Genomic DNA, 18,807 nt, shown 5'->3' on the forward strand with positions numbered 1-18,807 from the left:
GGGTCACGAAGGAGCGCACTGTTACATGACATCAGTCACAATCTAGAACACAAAAGCCTGGGCCAAGACAGTCAGAATGAAGAGAGAGTAAAGATCGTTGGCTAATTGACAAAAATACCTCAAAAGTTAGCTTGCAGGGGCACAGGCTTTTGTCACAGCGGCTGACATTTTGCCTGTCTGGAAGGAAATGAATTAGAGGAGAATGAACAGCATATGTTGTCAGGTGGGTGTAAATCAAACTAAGCAAACAAAGCAGCACAGGGAGAACTCAGGCTGACATCAAGGCTGAAAGAGAAGAGGCTGGAAACAGCAACAGCTGCAGATGCTTTTAGACAGACATATTTCCTTCAAATCAGCTGAGATTTCCACACCTTGATGAAAAGCCGGGTGAAAGGTAGCAGCAACCAATGCAGCTAACCAGGGAGGTTTCGAGCAGAATACCCGCCAGCTGGTTGCAGTGCTCGGTGTTACTTATCCAGGTCCTGACTCGTGGTGCTCGTGCAAACACGTATTGCCCCTCAAGAGTGGAACGCTGCGTCGTACATTCTGAATCCTGCAAGCACCTATGTCTACAAAAGCAATCTTGCTTTTGTACTAAGTAATAGAACACAAGGCCTTGTTAAAAACAGATTTCAATTCAGCTTACTCTTCAGTTATTCTATAAAGCCAAAAGTGGTTTTCCTCATTGTTCCTTATAGCCTTCCCAGACCTGCTAGCCACAAACACATCATTTATTTAAGCCACACATAAGCAACCATGACTTACATCAAATTCTCATTCAACAGAAAGGACATGAAAGAACTACTTTCCTTCTGTGCACTACTTGCCTCCAAGGGCTGGAGTCTCTCTTGGTAAATTCCCGGTGGTAACCCCAAGCAGTTGTCAAAGCTTGTTCCATATTTGGCATTTTAAGACATTCCCATGAGTTTATTCCATTACCAAATCATTCAGTCACCATTTGGCACCTTTTTGCACCAGTCAAAGAACTTCATGATTTCTGAAGAAGGCAGATCCTTAACTGGACTTGATGTCAACCTGTTGTAAGAATGCAAAATATATCTACTGTAGTTGCCATACAAATCGTATGACATCCAAAGCTTGTTACACAGTTCCTTGTCTGACAGTAAGTGAACAGAGTTATAATTCAGATTGTTATTCTGCAAGTGAATAATGAGATTCGATCACAAAGAAACCTGGGCCAAGACGGATAAAAGCTGAATCAACAAAAAGAGTAATCTGAAACCAGTTTAAAAAAAAAACCTTGCTTCTATACACAGAAATACATAAAACCACTCCTTCTGCTTTTTAAAATCAGGGTTGGTATGCAGTCGAGAACATGCAGTATACTTGTCTCTTTGGCAGTATGCCCTATAGCAGAAGGAACAGAGTTTCTCCAAAATCCCCTCCTCCCAGCTAGGAGCTGGCAAGGCACACAATATTGATTGCTGAATTCGAGGGCTGCTTGACAACCCTCTGTGCCCGGTGTGATTCAGAGCCCTGCAGTAGCCTTTCTAAGATTAGCAGACCATTCCCTAAGAGAATGTCTTCGTGATCTCTTCTCCTGAGAGGGTGAGCACTCCTCCCTGGGCCCACTGGTGCAAAGCAGCTCGAATCGGTGTCATTCAATGGAATGCCCTGCGACACGTCTCGACTCAGATGGAGCACACCTTGACTGGATAACCCTCAACATCTCACACCTCTAATGGCAGCAGGACGTTAGCTGGCACTGCACTTGCCGCTTGCTGCCCCAGGCATGCCTCTACGCTCTGTAGATTTTTGCTCATTCTGTAGCGCTAATAAATGTCAAATACTCACTGGCAACCTTTGCTTAGCATTTATTGAAAAAATAGGCTGCTTGCCATTGCATTTATACCTGTGGTTTCTGCTGCTCTTGTTTTTCATGCCACGCTGAAGAAGCCACCACTTGAGACCTATCGCTAGGCAGACCTGCCTTATTCTCTGGAGTGGGTCCATAAGAACCACCACTTGGTGGATGAGCACTTTCGTCCTTCAAAAACCAGAACAGCCAGCCCAGTACGTTAATCAAGACCTTGTGTTTCAAGCATTGCAGTAGTCCTCAGCCATGGCTGAACAGCCCATGCCTCCCCCTTTCTGCAGAGCAAGCCTTGGGTCTAGGAGGCTAGGACTGATTGGTGCGACCATGCAACATAAACTACATGGTGTTTTACAGCTGGGGTCACCGACAGTGAATCCAGAAGCCACATATGAGACCATCTGATAGGACCTGATACTTGCCTTTCAGCACCAGCCACCTTCCCTATCCTCCAGGGTTTCACAATTGTTAGGAGAAGGGGTGACATGACCTTGTGGAGACTTGAAATCCTCAATATACCTTGTCAGTCAACAGTCACACTAGGGTAAATTCACCACAGGGACTTTTCCTAGTAGACATTTCTCACCTATGGATGAAGAAATTCACATGACCACGTGCTCTGCACTCTGCATGAAAGCGCTGATTATTATAGCATGATTATGTGTGCAAGATAAGCTAGTCTTATTTTGCAGGCACTTGTAGGCTGCTGTGGGAGAATCACAGATGGCATAACAGAGTCTGTATTCATGCTTCCTACATTTTACACAACCTATTCTTCCAGTGAAAAATATAATTTTCCAGGATACACCAAATTTCAGAATCAGATTTTCAACCTGCATCATGTATAATGCAGTGTGCGACCTTTTATTTGGGCAGTATTGCCTTACCCAAAGAACCAAGAAGCACATGCACACCTTTATCATGCCCAGAAGTCGTGAAGGGTTAACGAGGGGTGTACATTTGGCTGGCCAGGTGGATGCTGGATGAGCCTTCCTCTGAGCATCACCATGCAGCTGCCACTGCCAGAGATCTGGGGCACCTTGGCATAGCAGGGCACAGACAGGGAATCCCACTGAAGCTGTAACTGGCATTGCGTGTGTTTGTATAGGCCGCTTTGGGCTTCTTAACCTTGAAGCAATGTTATTTAGTGTGATAGTCCATCTGCCAGAATTCCCTCCCAGAACAATGATCTGAGCCTGGATCACTTTCACACATACAGCAGTGTCTGAGGGCTCATCTCCTCTGGCCTCCTGAGAGCTCCGTGGTGGTCCATCACCAGCTTTTATTTTACTTATTTTAAAACTGCCAAAATAAAACTAGCCTGCAGGCCAAACAATGAAAGGGCTTCTCCGCCAGACCTGTGTTCTGCCAGCACGCAGCTACAGCTGTATTGTGTGGAGTGGTGCACGACGCGACAGCAAGTAGGACTGTCTGAGGGCAGGACTCGACAGGTGAGGTGAGGTGGCCTTCTGAGGTACTCCTGAGGGGCTGCCTTAGGCAGAGAAGATGGAATACGGCATGGTGTGGATCCTGGAGCAAACTTCCTTCTCTTAAATGCCCAGGCACTTAAGGCACTGCCAGTTGGTTTGCTCCAAACCACAGTGGGCTTGTGTGTGTTTAGTGGAGACAACCAGCGTCCCACAAACAAAACAAAGATGGAACCAAACTGCCATCTACTTGTTCATGCAGATGCAAGAAACCACATATGAGATCAGCATCAGCAGAGAGCAGAGAATGCCAACGCGCTTCCTACAGACAGGGACAGGAACACAACTTACAGAAACTTATCGGCAGCACAGATCAGTATGATCAGTCTCTAATAATTATTAATTACAGTAATCATTACTATACAGATTGTCTATAATCTCTTTCTTGAGTTACAAAACTGCAGGTAACCTTGCCCTTGCTAATTAAAATAAGCTGTGGGAGCTGTAAGATATCAGACAGCGAACGGGCACCAGAGCAGCACAGCACCTGGGTAAGCGTGACCACCATGTACCAGGTAAAGAACAGGCTCTTTAACAGCCAGTGTGAAATGTTAAAAAATTAAACTCTACCTATTAGCATAATTCTAATTGTTACAAAGAACAAAATTTGCATGCCAAAAAGAGGTTTATAATTGATGACTTTCTCAATCATTCTCTCACTTTTGTTTTCATTATTTTCTGGTGTCATTCAGCATTTAGAGTCAAAGGAAACTCAAAAAAACCCTCTGAAATAAATGTAGATGGTGGAGAAAGGGCAGTGCGTATGGCTTTCAGTTCCCAGACTAAATCAAAATGCAAGGAAAATGTTTGATGATGGGTTAGGATGGACTGTGAACTCTGATAGTCTAGGGAAAGGGGGAGCACTAACTGTTACAACACAGAGAAAAAAAAAAAAATTAACTATTTTCGGTAAGTTGGTTGGGCTTTTACCCCACAACATGTACCAGATATCTAGAGGTTGTACATCATGTGCCACAATGCAGGATTATCACAAAGGAGCCCTATTCTTGATCAACATCTTTCAAATTCTGTAAGTTTGCTGTATTTCTGAAAATTATTCAATCTTCTGTTTTCTTGGGCCTTTCAAAGTACTTAACTTAAAAAATGCAAACTGACTTCAAACTTTGTGCTCTCAAAGAAGAAGGAAAATATAGTCATAATAAAAATATGGAGTGAAAAATGCGTGCAGTACTCCAGTGTTTGGCAAAAGGTATTCTTAAATGTAGTTAGCTAGAAATTAGGTATGCCTGTACTCTGTATGTCTGAGAAATGAAGTTCTTTTACTTTCTCAAGTAAAAGCAATAGGTGAATTTCAGAACATTCTGACACAGTGGTCATCAACCTGTGGTCTTGGAATTTTGGACTTCAGTGGCTATTGCTATGAATTTCATTAAAGTGTAAATTCAAGAAACAAACACCTACCTTGTTATAAAGCCACAGTTATAGAAATAGATAACTTTTCACTGCCAAAACAAAAATCCAACTGGACTCTTGGTAACAGCATATAGATGTATATAGAATTACCTAATCTTGTAAAATTTGGCTGAAGAGTTGCCAGCTTTACAAGCAGCAAATCATCATGATGAAATGAAACTACAGAACAAAGTAGGCATACATAGGAATGTGCATAAAACCCATCTTACTAATTATGATACCAAAGGAACAGAAGACTGTAAAGCAAAGTTTTTAAAATCTGTATTATAATTATAGTAAAGTATGATTAACCTAGTAATAACTGCAGCTTTGTATAAACACCAGGAATCACATTTACCCAGAAACCTTGTCAGAAACACACAACACAGAACGAGGCAAAAAGAACAAAAGGTAACTGCACATCAGTTGTTTGCTGTAACTATGAGGAGAAGGATGCAAGTGGTAGGGAAAGGCACTTAAGTTTCATTAGCTGGGGGAAGTTGGACTGGTTACATTCTGGAAAATGAAAGAAACACTCTCTTTTATCCTTTCAAGGAAAGGATCAGCTAGAGTCTGATGTTGCCCAGAGAAATGTTTCCATTGCATCAACTGTGACATGGAGAGTGGTTTCTTTGAATTAGGCTTCTCATGGTTTTGTCCAAGCTGGCAACTTCTAGACACAGAAGGCTTTTCTGAGGAAGGATCTGAAAAAAATTATGCAGTACACTAATCAGAGAAAACGAAGACAGAAAATTTCAGTCTAAATCAATAAGCCAGTTGGTGATAACAAATGAGAGAAAATAAAAGAGCATACATAATCCTTCTATGTCAATAAAAAACAGACATGTATTCACAGGAAGAGACAAAAGGCTGCTTCTTGCTCATTGATTGAATTTATCAAAATCACCATATGCTAGCATAAAGACAAACCCTTTTACAAAAGGATGGGAAAGGAAATATCTTATCTGATTATTTCCTTTCTTCTGTCTTCCTAATTCTGTGACATTTGGGCTGCTCCCATTCTTTACGTAAATCTGAATCTAGAAGTATGTTGCAGCAAAATTCATGCTGGCTTCTATTTCCTCCCAGAGGAGTCATTCCAACCAGCTAAGAATAGCTTGAATAGCTGTTTCACTGCCTCAGCTCACTAGAGCTGGATCTCTAGTGCACTCTGTACATCCAGATTATGGCAAGTTGTTCAATGTATACACAATATTGTATACTGTATATCACAGTAAGGAAAAGATAACTCCCCATAAAGCACAAAGAGAATTCACTTTGGACAAAGGATTCTAAAGCCCTGAACAGTATCAGGTCATTGCAGGGCATGCCACACATTGCTGGCTTCATGATTCATCTGATACATGTGATAAATGAAGAAATCAGTTTGCTGATTTTAACCAATGACTGCTCTTACTGGTTTCATAGAATCACAGAACAGTTTGAGTTGGAAGGGACCTTTAAAGACTATCTAGTACAACCCCCTGCAAGAAGCAGGGACATCTCCAACCAGATCAGGTTGCTCAGAATCCCGTCCAACCTGGCCTTGAATGTTTCCAGGGATGGGGCATCAAACACCTCTCTGGGCAACCTGTTCCACTGTTCCACCACCCTCATTGTAAAAAACTTTTCCCTTATGTCCAGTCTGAATCTGCTTCCTTCTATTAAAAACCTGTTGTCAAATATTTCTGTTCAAAACCTGTTGTGAAATATTTTCATAGCAATGTTATGTGCTCATTAGGAAAGACCAGTGATACAAGTAGCTCGACGACTGAGAGTATTCCTGAGTTTTTTAAGCTTTTGGAGAGCCCCTAAAGACTCACGTGCAAGATTTGTCTTTTGGCTGACACATGATGCACATTTGCACTTGAAACAGACTTTGTTGTTCATCACAGTAATATTACAAAATTTCTCTGGATTTCTGCAGTCCAGGAGCTCTACCTGCCTCACTGCACACCACTGAGAAAATCTGTTTAACATTTAACACTAAAGGTGCCTTTTCCACACTGATCCTGTAACAGTACCTAAGTGGAGGCTGGTATATTTTAGAACATCACTTAATGCAAAACCAGAAGGTCTAATTTTTCAATCGTAAAAGAAAGACACAAAGACAATGAAATCAATATGTGGAGCAAAAATAAAGGAGAAAGTAAAATTCTTACAGCTACAGAAGCACTGTGGTTTCACTAACAAAGTCCTCCCCATTTTGGGTAGAATGAGATGAGAAAGGAACACAGCTCCAGCCTACTACCTGGAGACGTGAAAACCATCAAGCAAAATAGTCTCACTGGGTCTGTATTACTTAAATTTATTGCTCATGTCTGTTGAGAACACGCACTCTTGTAGCCTTTTTTTTGGCTTTTTTTTTTATTGTGGTATATGTACGCTTTTAGAAGATACCAGTACTGACAACTCATCACATCTGTGAATACTGTATATGGATATTTCACACTGAAAGGAAAGAAACACACCAGGGCAATAGACACTTTTTCCTTTAAGAAATTAGAAAAGCTATAAAAATTCAAATGGATGCAATGTAAACATAACTTACAAACATTTTTTATTATTTCTTTGGCATCTTGCTCCTAACTTAAACCTATGTATACCTGCATGCAGCAAGGTATTAAAACAATTTTGATACACCAAAAGAACAAGTGAGACGGGTTCCTGCAGGAAGGGTAGATGCAAATATTTGCAACTTGGCTTTACAATTGCCAGGGGATCTTCCAGCATTTCTCAAAATCCTCTTTTAATCATCCTGCATCAGCTATAGCTAATTGTGCAATGAAGGGTTATATCCAGAGATTTGTCCCATCATTGAGATCTTCATCTGCTACAGGCTGGTATACCTGTCCTCAGATAAACAGCTTTTGAACAAACCTTCACCAGCTACTCATTGCTATCCTTGAATATTTAGAAACAAAACACCATATAAGGAATTAAGAGGCGTGATACACAAACTGGTTGTTACTGCAAGGAATTAGTCTTTCCTCCTCTTCATCTTATGAAGGTCTCCAATGGATTACAAAACTTAGCCAATATCTGGAAGATCCCATAATGAGTCTCGTTACTTCAATCCTACCTTACTGAGTTTTCTCCAGTGACATTATGTATTCAGAATGGATGTACCCCCTCAGTATGGCCAGAGCTAATGAAAATGAAACTCACTTTGATGATCTTTCTTTCCCATACAGTCGCACTCAAGCAAGTCATGGGTAACACAGCTGGAATCTTCATGAAGCGTAAAGAGATTTCTAAGCTCCTCAATGGAAAAATGGATGTGTTCAGATGTCTTGGAAAGGTCTACAACTGCCCCAGAAAGGTCTTGTTTGCTGATCTGTCTTTGATAAATCTTTTCCTCTATTGAGCCTGTATGAAAAAAAAACAAAACAAAACCAAAACACTGGGACAATTTTTGACCAGTACTTGCCAGAAACAAGTTATCCATTTCTTGATAACAATATTCACAGGAAATGTTAAACCACTATTTTCAGTTATTCAAGCAAAAGCAAAGCAAAGGCAAATGATTCAATGTGATGTCTCTATTTTAACTAAATTCAGAACAAATAATATATATTTTTAAAGGACAAGTTATTTCCAAAAACACTCCCTCCCTTTCTTTTACAGACAAAATTTCAATAGCTGCCTCACTCTAGGATATGTTTGAGCACCATCTCTGACCTGTGGTTAGCAATCTGTAGATATGCACAGTGTGTTTCTGACCATCTCTCCACACTCTAGCCATTGCCTGAAGAAAGTAAAAAGATGAAGAGTGTTAACAGCCTACTATACAACAATATTTCACCAATATTTCCATTGATCAAATTACCAGTTCTGCTAGCTCATTCAAAAAGATGTTGTCCAAAGAAAGCATTCCTCAATAACTGTCTTTCACTGTTTTTATTAAAATCTTCTGGTATTAACTGTAAATAATTTTTAAAATATCATTTACTTTCTGCTATTTATGCTCCTCTTTTTTTTCAGTGTACCATAGTAGGAAAGTAGGAGTTTCACCTCTTTCCTGCCAGAAATCCTCTCTTCACAGTTGTTTTCCAAGCACTAGCAACTGTTTAATATTTCAGGAACTCTCATCCTTATCCCCCACCTCCAAAATTGTTTTTTGCCACAGTATCTCTTTAAAAATTACTTTTCCATTTCTTTTAAAATCGTAAAATCAGTGTTTCACACCCCATTTAATTCTTAAACAAACAAAACGTAACTGAATACTGCTATATGATTTTTTTTTCAGAAATATAAGGGTTACACCTGCATACTGGGTACAAGTATCCACAACATGGTTTGTGGTCTTGGGCAACCTGTAGCAATTTTGACTGATTTAGCAGACTGTGTTTTAAACAAGACGAATGACCATGAGGGTACTAATTCACACTTGGAACAGAAGCAGGGCCAAGAATCAGAGCTTATTTCAGATACTAAGCACACAGCATTACTCTACAATAAAAAAAATTCTTATTGTGTTTATAAAAAAGATTTTTTTTAATGGTTATTGTTAAGGGACTATTTTAACTGAACATTCTTATGCCAACTAAATAATCCCTTGACTCCAACAGTGCCACTACAAGAATAGCACAGTGCTGGCTTTGTTTTTTCTTTTGCATCACTGCCACGTGATTTTCTCATTCTCTTAATTCTGATCAGAACCCCTCCCTTTTTCTCAGCTACTGCAAATCAATAGCAACATTTGCTATGCAGTCTAATCATGTGTTTTTTCTTTTCTTTTTAGAACCACAGCAACTTTCCAATTAAAAAGAGGTCAGGAGACAAAGGGGATACATGACTCACTCCTCCAAAGAAACCAGAATTTAATCTTTTCATTTTTTACTGCAAGGGGTCTTCTAATGATCCAAATATGTATGACAGAGAAATATTTCTTCTTTTCTTCTGAGAAAGAGTTTACCTCCAGTGTAGTACTTGTCCAAACACAATGTGATAATTGGGTAGCAATAAGGCATGTAAAGCCAGGCTTTTCAAAATCAATTAAGAAATCATTTGATGCCCATCCCAACCCCCATGTACACAGTTATTATCAGACCTGAATATCCGTAGCTGGATTCCAGTCGATATCAAACAGTATCAAATGAGATGCTCCAACCAGATTCAGTCCTACTCCGCCAGCCTTTGAACTCAGCAAAAAGATAAAAGCTGGACTGAATTTACTATTAAAAGTATCAACAATCTGTTGTCTCTGGGAGACAGGAGTATGTCCATCAAGTCTAGTATAAGAGTATCCATAATGTTTGCACGTCTCTTGTAATATGTTTAACGTCTGAGTGTAATTGGATACAAGTACGACTCTGTCAAACAGTAAAAGAAAGTTATCATCTTAGAGCTTGGTAAAGTCAAATCCCAGTAACAAATGACCGAAGACATCTAAGATAATAAAATCACAAGTCAAGCAAAAACTACATATCAACCTGAGGCTACTCATATTTACCAAGAAATAAAACATTTCCTATTAATTTGAAGCACATACTATATTTGGATGCATTATACCTACTGTCAAGCACTCAAATGTTAAATAACAAATGGTTTCCTTCGCAACAGAATTTGGCTTAATGCACAGATTGCAGGGATTGAGAATCAACCATAGAAACATTTTTTTTTTAAGAAATAAATCTCTATTTATACAAAATAGCTGTTGTTAAGGCATCATTTGCAGAGGATGTTGTAGCAGTTAATAAATAATATATATCTATGATTCTACTTATTGAAAAAGCTATTGTGAACTTCTACAGACAAGCTCAGAAAATTCTAATAAACAAAATGAAAGTCAAATAGGAAAACAATTACTCTTTTCCACATTTTATAATTGAAAAGAACTGGGATGAAGGATGGTGAAAGATATCACAAACAATATAGTCTGGATTTTTGTTGTTACTTTTTTAAAGCAAAATCAGTCTTCTGAACTCTTACACTAATGACCTATACTATGTCAATGGTTTTTCTCTGAAATTTTGTCTAAATAAGTTTGAGTTCTGCCAATCTAGAATTTCTATCCTCCCATATACTGAGTATGATTCTACTGAGGGGACAAAGAAAGTTCTTTTGAATTTAAGCCATAAACCAAATAATAAGCACAGGGCATTTTCTGCTAGATCTTGTTTGGAGGTCTACTATAATCTAAACTAAATGTACAAAATTCCATCAAAGGTGCTCCATTAAAAAAAAAAAATTACTAAAAACACGTACTGAAGAACTAGATTAATAATTTCAGTGAAAATCTAGTAAATTAATATTTTTAAATTGTTTTAAAGTACTTTTATTATTACAGTTGACTCAACAATTGAACTACATCCAAGACTTGTTTGTAAAGACTTTGCAAGATTGATTTTTTGTTGATCAACTCCAAATTCACACCTTTATTTTTACTCAAAAATAAAATATAAGCTTTGTAAGAGAAGTGGAATTGAGTCCGTATACAACAAAAACTATTTAGTACTAATGCGAGCAGGGAAACAAAAAGAAATGTGATCAATACTGAATTAAAGCAACAGAACTTTTAAAGATGTAAAATAATGCCTCAACACCAACTGGAACTCAGTAGCTCCTATAGCACTGACACAGGGAAAGGTGCTTTTTCCTGATACCCCTGTTTCTTTTGACCTACAAGAAATAAAGCCAGTACATTTAGACATTTAGCTGTCACCGGTTTCAATGGATGTTAGGCATATAAATTTCAACGACAGGCTCAGCTTTCTGATTTGTAAAGAGGGAGAGCATTGGGAACAAACAAATTCCAGTACATCAGTGCCAAGAGATCTGCTGTTACTTCCCGCTACTGAATTACAGCGTGTCCTATTTAAGCATCAACTTAAATAAAAGTTAAAAGCTAAATACTTTTGGAATAGCTGGGCTCTACGGCATGAGTACATAAAAAAGTTATCATGGGATATGAGGTCATGTGAGATTTCCATGAACCAGCAATTCCACAGTAACTAACCATGTGCATCCTATTATCCCATGATAAACAGAACTTTTCCAACGTGTCTGTGCCATTTATCATGAGGGAAATAAGCAGTTGCTGTCAGGTTCACCTGTTGAGTCTGGTTGCCCTGAGCAGAAAAGGCAGCAAGCACTATGCAGTTAAATGTGATTAAAGAGGAAAGAATTTATAATCAAAGAATCATAGAAAATCTAGTAATTAAAAACATTTAGTGCAATTTAAAATATTTAATACACAAATACATCTCCTCAAGGAGATACAAAGCATTGGAAAGATAATATGTCAGTACAGGGGCTGTAGCAAACTTAGTTGCTGGAACTCAGTATGAAAAATACAAGGATTTTTATCTGGAAAAAATATGAAGAGAAACTTTGAAAATTATGTTAGCTGCAAATCCTAGTTTAGTAATTTAACAAGGAAGACCCTGGAGGACAATGCATAAATATGTTTGGTACCCCCGCAAACAGTTGTAACACCATTATTTTGAATATTACACCCCCATGCATTTGAAAAGCAAAACAATATCCCATTATCTCCCTTCTACCGTTCTTTCACACTTGCCTTTCAGAAGAGTTGAGCTCATGGATTGCTGCTAACAACTTCACCAGCACCTGCAATTTTCCTGAATCCGTTTCAGAGAAAGTATCCGAAGTATAATCTTGTGGAAAGACATCTATTAGACCTTCGTAGAGACTGGACTCAACATGTTTGTCAGACACAGGATCACAGCTTTTTTCCTGAAATAAAAGGATTCAAGCTCCATATCCTCTATAATGTTTTAGCTTATTTTTAAAGTTTGCTATATTCTTCTTACAAAGACACAAGGAGGCATCAAAAGCTGACACAAAGTAGTGTATCGTGTAAGCATGACAACCTCCCAATACTGGATTGAAGGCACAGTTTTAAAATACCAATAGCATTTATTTTGGTTTACAACCTCTAATCTAAGATATCATTTGCAGCTGAGTAGAAAGTTGAAATACTTAAAACCGAAAAATGTGTTCTACTTCTCTACTTAAAAATCACACAGATGTACATCCACAGTGAGGCTGTATCTAAAATTTGGTTAAAAAATCAATACACTGTTTATTCTTTATAAATTCCCTAATACTTTATTATGGAACATCCCAATCATTGACATTTTTTAGGAAGATGCTGCCATTAAGATTCAGTTATGCAACGGGAAAGGAATAAAAGCTAACAAGTAAAAACAATAAAATATAGGAAATACAGGTAATATTTTGCTGTGATTTGAAAATCAATGTTTCACAGGGAGGAAAAAGCCAAACTACTCAAATGCCAAAACACAGGAAGAATGAGAAAATACCATAAGGCAATAGGAAACTGATGAGATACCTTCCCTGAGGACATCCAGATTTCCCAACACTTACGTTTTTGAAAGCAGATCTCCTAAAGCAAGTTGTACATGAGAAGAGAGTATGGAAATGAGAAATGACCTTAAGTAACATGCACATTGACCATAACATAGTTTTAGTGACCTTTGCCTGCTGAAATGAGTAATTCCCGGCACCCACCCACCCCCAGGCAAATAGGTACCTTTATAGCTTTAAACAGAAGACATGGATGATTGCAAAGTTTTTTTAAAGCTCCTATACATATTAGGTGAGGACTGTTTTCTAGCCTGCCTTGTAGACAGAACCTAATAACTCGAGAACTAAGCAGTTTTCGATACAATTCAAGTTGCAGTGCTGTTGGTCGGCAGAAGATGATGCTCTCCTTTTTGGGAGGCAGAAATTTGTTTATAACCTCCTGTGTTCTCCTAAGAATAAAGAGTCCAGTGAGGCGTGTGAGTTCTGCTGCTCTTTTTTCTCCTAATTCCTTTTCCTCCTAAAAGAAAAAAGTAAAAAATTCATTATAATCTTGCATTTCATCACAATAATTTTCTATACAGTCTTAATTAGGTAGTTAAAGAATATTTTAAATGTATGATACCACTTTCTGACATGGGACTCAATTCTTCTCCAATTAGTACCACTAGCATTAGAAACTAGACCTAGAACTAAGCTAAGTCTTTGTTCTGGTTTTGTTAGCGGGGGGGGGGGGGGCTAAGGTGGCAGCTTCTGTAGGAAACTGCTAGAAGTCGCTCCCCTTTGTTCAGTGGACTCGGACGGGCCTAGGGCGGACTTGCTGCTGGCCAAGGCCGAGCCAATTGGTAGCAGAATGTCCCGTGATAACGCCTCTGCGATAACGTATTTAAGTGGGGGAAAACAGGAAAAAGAGGAGAAGATGTGAAGCAGCTGAGCGGGGGGCAGAGAGGGGGAGGCGCGAGCCTCATGGGCCTTGCAGGCCTCACCCTCTGGCCTCCCACCGGGCAGCCGACTGGGCCCAACTCGGCCCGGCCCGGCTGCAAGAAGTGGAGAGGAGATGAGAAGTGAATAAGATGTAAAAAGGATCCTGAGAGGCGTCTGCCAGCCTGTTGTGAGGAACGGCTGCAGACACCAAGGTCAGTGAAGAAGGAGGGGGAGGAGTAATGTGGCTCCTGGCCAAGATTCCTCTGCAACTCGTGGTGAAGACCATGGTGGAGCGGGTTGTCCCCCTGCAGCCCATGGAGGTCCATGGAGGGGCAGAGATCCACCTGCAGCCCGTGGAGGACCCCACGCTGGAGCAGGTGGAGGCCTGAAGGAGGCTGTGGCCCGTGGAGGGCCCGCTGGGACAGCTGTTCTAGAGGGACTGCACCCCGTGGAAGAGATGACCCACGCCGGAGCAGTTTCACGAAGGACTGTGGCCCGTGGGAGGGACCCCACGCTGGAGCAGAGGAGGAATGCGAGGAGTTCTTCCCCTGACGATGATACAGCGGCGTAAAACAACCCGTGATGAACTGACCGCGACCCCCATTCCCTTCCCCCGCCCCCGTGCCGCTCGGGAGGGGAAGGTAGTATAGATAATGTTAAGCCCGGGAAGAGGGAGGGGTGGGGGGAGGTTATCTTGTTCCCTGTCTCATTCTCCTGCTAATTTTAGAAATAAATGAATAGTTTTCCCCAAGTCGAGTCTGTTTTGCCCGTGACGGTAACTTTAAGGATTTCTCCCCATCCTCATCTCAAACCTTGAGCTGTTTTTTCTTATATCATCTCCTCCTATTCTCTCGGAGGGTGGGGGGAGCGAGAGACAGACTGCGTAGTCTGGTCCTGATCAGGGCTGAACTACGACAGTCTTATACAAAGGAAGATAATGTCCCAGAAGATACCCAAGACTCGAATTATATTCTAGAATTTCTTGATGGATGCAATAACATTATGCAGATTTTACAGTACTCTGGAGAAACTAAGAATGAATAAAGTATCAACATATGGTAATTTGCATGGCATTTTTGGGAATGCAGGTTGTTGGAAGAACAATTTTTGCCTCATAATTAATAGGCAGCTGAGATGCCGTGATCTCAAGATGCATGTATTCCTCCAGCTCCCCTTGAAGAACAACTGACTTTGTTTCAAATAGGATGGTGAAAAGGTTTTGCTACTATTAGTCTTGAACTTCATTTTATTCCACAAAAGGCAAATTACACAGTGCTGTCTATGAATTTTTTTCTATAACTCCTTTTTTAAAATAATATACCTTTGTTGCTGAAGGTTCTCTAGACCTCACAATTGGTTCCTCATATATCTTTCTATATGTGGATAAAGAACCCAGTATTCCCGGATTCACAAACTCTATTAATGCATAAAATTCTTGCAAGTCATTTTGGATTGGAGTACCTGGAAAGAGAAAAAAATAATTCTGCATTTGGCAACTTTTCCATGAAAATGATAGAAGTACAGTCATTGAATGCAGAGTTTAACTTTGAGAATGCATCTGAAAACAGATGTTTTGTTTCAATGTAAATTACTCAGAGTACTGGATTAATCTAGAACTTTATCTTGATTAATAAACTACTGTCCGCCTAACTAAACAGAACACACATCTAGTAGTTTTGACACAGGAATTTAAAAAGTCAAGTTCTAAATCAATTTAATTAAATAACTATAAAGGAAAACCATGAGTGTATGTAAAGAGAGTCCTGATTCCCTTACCGAGTAAGGAAATTACTCATTCTCAGGCTCCTTGACGCTGGACAAATTTTGCATTTATTTTAAAAAAAATGGAAATAATCTTTTACAAGGCCCCAGATTTGTGCATCTTATACCCATTGCCAAAATTTATACTGTGTTCCTGCCACACTTACAATAGCTTTTTCCTTCACCCCAACCTAATACTCTTAGCATAGCTAAAATCAAAAGTAGCTATAGATACCAACCAGTAAGGATAATTCTCCTCTCACAAGAAAGACTAGCGAGGGCTGTGGTTGTCTTAATAGAGCTATTTTTCAGACGATGTCCTTCATCACAGATTAGGAGGTTAAATTCTATAGCCTGAATTTGATCTAAAGATCGCAGTAGCATCTCGTAACTGATTATCAAAACTGCATAAAGTGGAGACCTGATGAATTCTTCTACTTTGTGGTCCTGCAGGCATAAAGGAAAATATACCATACAACTACTTATTTTGAGATCACTCATCACATTCCTTAAACATCTAGTGTCTACAGAAATTTTTCGAGCATGGCACAAGACATTTACTATCTCCTCCACAAGCCTGGATTATTGATTCTTTCCTAATTTGCAAAGGAAATACAGGATCTGATACAGCAATTTAGAGTTTTCCACCTCATTAAAAGAAAATTTATTATTCTTTTAGGACTTCAAATCCTTTGAGACACATTACTGTGAAAGTGAAAAGCACAGGTTCCCTGTAACAGCTTCCCAGTTCCGGCATTTAGGTAAGCTTCAAATGAATAATTAAAGCCAAGATAACGAAGAGGCATAAGTAGCTGCCTGTACATGCACTTTGGGATGTCAAGCTGCAGGGTGCAGTAATGTGGCCCAGTAGGAAGTTAACACATTACACCAACCTAAAATTCCTCTCATAGCTTTGAATGGAATATGGTGTTAACTTTATTACGAGTCCTTAACATTGATGGGTTGGCCAACAGGTAAGGAAAGCCTGGGACTCAGAAAACAGAGCCCAAAACTAGCCCCCAAAAACATGTCTGTCTATTGGTAAATAAATGCAATTGATTTCTCAACCCTGTATTAGTGGTCAGAAAATGGCTGTGAGCTCCTTCACCCTTACACACCCTTCAAACCCTTTTGCTTCAATATACATCAAGACTTTTGTTGACCTCCTAAATAAAATAACCAGAACTAAGTCTACCTGGTTATTATCAAACATAACAATAAGGAAAACCAACAAGAGCTGAGCAGAATAGGACCTATGCAGTTCTAGATTGGAGAGACAAAGCCAGCTTTAAAAAGAGATACATTAAACTAAAAAGTCACTGTAATGCGATGGGGAGCTTCTTAAAAAAAAAAATTCCTAGAAATAGTTACATTTCTGTACAGACTTGTGAATGTACCAGGATTGCTTACTTGTCTTGCAATTATGCATAAAAATGGAAAAATCTACTGCACGCACGTCCCTTACCCTTCTGCTCAGCTCCAGACACTAATTCCCTGCATGCTCCTTCCTATTTCCTAATGGTGTTCACTAACTAAGCAGGCTATGGGCCCAGCTGACAAGCTGAAGAACCTCTTTAATTGTGCAAGTAAATCAAGCTAGAGTCTCAGAAGGTATTTTTATTTCTAAACAAGATCAGTTACTAAGCACACACGACTAAGTCTGGAGCCAGATGGTGTAATACACTGTAAAAGCAGCACCACTTAATTATCACAACCTTTAGAGCCTCCTAGCAGGTGATTCAAATGAATCTATGGGCCGAATCTGGCACATTAATCTCATAAAATAGCTTGTGGTAGATCAGTGCCCACATGCTGCTCACAAAGAGGCCCAGCACGTGTCGGAGGAAGGAAGGAGTAGGGAGGAGTAGGTAACAACGGCATGCACCAATTTCTCCAGGTGTTTGGACAGGACCTGAGCATTCCTGTTGTTTCCACGACTGTAGATAACTGCCAGTTTTCTGGTCAGTATTTTTACTGCCAGTTCCAAAATAGGAGCAGAAAATTTCCCGACACAGAGGAGCCCTGTAGGCAACACCCAACATTGTTCCTGTCAAGTATTCACAGGGCTCCACTTTGCAGCCCTGAAAACAGACACAGTGACTCTCTGACCTTCTTTTGGGATAGTCAAGCATCAGAAGATGCCCAGGCTTCAGAAATCATTTTGTTTTCCTACACTTTCTGGGTGTGAGCTGAAACTACGGGGAATGTGGTGGGGGCACTGAGGAACTGCCTCCAACGTCCCTCCCCTGGAAAATCATCAACTCTTCCAGACCCCTTAAAAAACGTAGGAGAGTCCTGAAATATTATAGGCCCCCTGCAGCTAAATATAATACATTCACTGCTGTATAGAATAACAGCAGTGGATGATGGACCAAAAATTAAAATAAATGTACAGGCTAATTTCAAGTAACTAACTTATCCTCTTAACTGGCTGCAAGGTATGTATGTACTATAGCTGCCCTTTTCACAATTACCCAAAGTGACTTGACAGGTTTAAGCGAGTCACCCAGAGCTACACATGGACAAATTGTCAATCAGTATTAGAGCTCCACAATGTCCCAGACTTACTCTGTGAACAGACCCTTCCTTGCACTAGTCCAAATCCAACATAGGCAGTGAAGTGTAAATTAAAAAATGCTGAATCATGAAGCAATGTAAATCCTGAATTAATTAATTCTCCAGATATTTCTACTTAAAAACCAAAACACAATACGCCAGCAGAAGTGATACTCTGCAAACAGATAAAGGAGTTATTCTCTCAAACATATCTCAAATGCTGATAACATGGATTAACGAGATCTAAATGCAGCCTTTGTCGGGACACCTTCATTTTAAAATAAATGTCCTCTACATAACATTTGCATTTTAACACAGGTAAACTGTAATCACATTTTAAAAGTAAATAATGTCCTGGGGTTTTTTTAACAGTCTGCTACTGAAGGGTCAGGATCAGTTTGCAGTGTTTCAGTGTGAAAGTGAGGAAAACATGCCTAACCCATTTTTAACAGTCTGCCAGTTCTTTGAATGTTCCTTACAGGCAAGAATAGAAAAAACCTTTGAGACACACTCCTCCTTTTAAGTTATTCTGAAGAAATA

At 39.6% G+C, this 18,807-nt stretch overlaps 1 protein-coding gene across 1 annotated transcript in view; it reads right to left on the bottom strand.

The window, feature by feature from the left end:
• Positions 1–5,000: 5,000 nt before the first annotated feature.
• The window catches only part of RAD54B (RAD54 homolog B), a 63,428-nt gene continuing 49,621 nt past the window's right edge, over positions 5,001–18,807 (bottom strand). The window contains exons 8-15 of the mRNA XM_086741020.1: positions 15,951–16,158; positions 15,272–15,411; positions 13,256–13,546; positions 12,260–12,435; positions 9,788–10,049; positions 8,416–8,482; positions 7,903–8,103; positions 5,001–5,438 (exon numbers count right to left, since the gene is read on the bottom strand). Coding sequence (XP_086597146.1) covers positions 5,221–5,438; positions 7,903–8,103; positions 8,416–8,482; positions 9,788–10,049; positions 12,260–12,435; positions 13,256–13,546; positions 15,272–15,411; positions 15,951–16,158 — 1,563 coding nt within the window. The 3' untranslated portion in view covers positions 5,001–5,220. The remainder of the gene's footprint in view (positions 5,439–7,902; positions 8,104–8,415; positions 8,483–9,787; positions 10,050–12,259; positions 12,436–13,255; positions 13,547–15,271; positions 15,412–15,950; positions 16,159–18,807) is intronic.

The sequence above is a fragment of the Chlamydotis macqueenii genome, chromosome 2 (genome assembly GCF_036417535.1).
Source record: "Chlamydotis macqueenii isolate bChlMac1 chromosome 2, bChlMac1.mat, whole genome shotgun sequence".
NCBI classification, from domain to species: Eukaryota; Metazoa; Chordata; class Aves; order Otidiformes; family Otididae; genus Chlamydotis; species Chlamydotis macqueenii.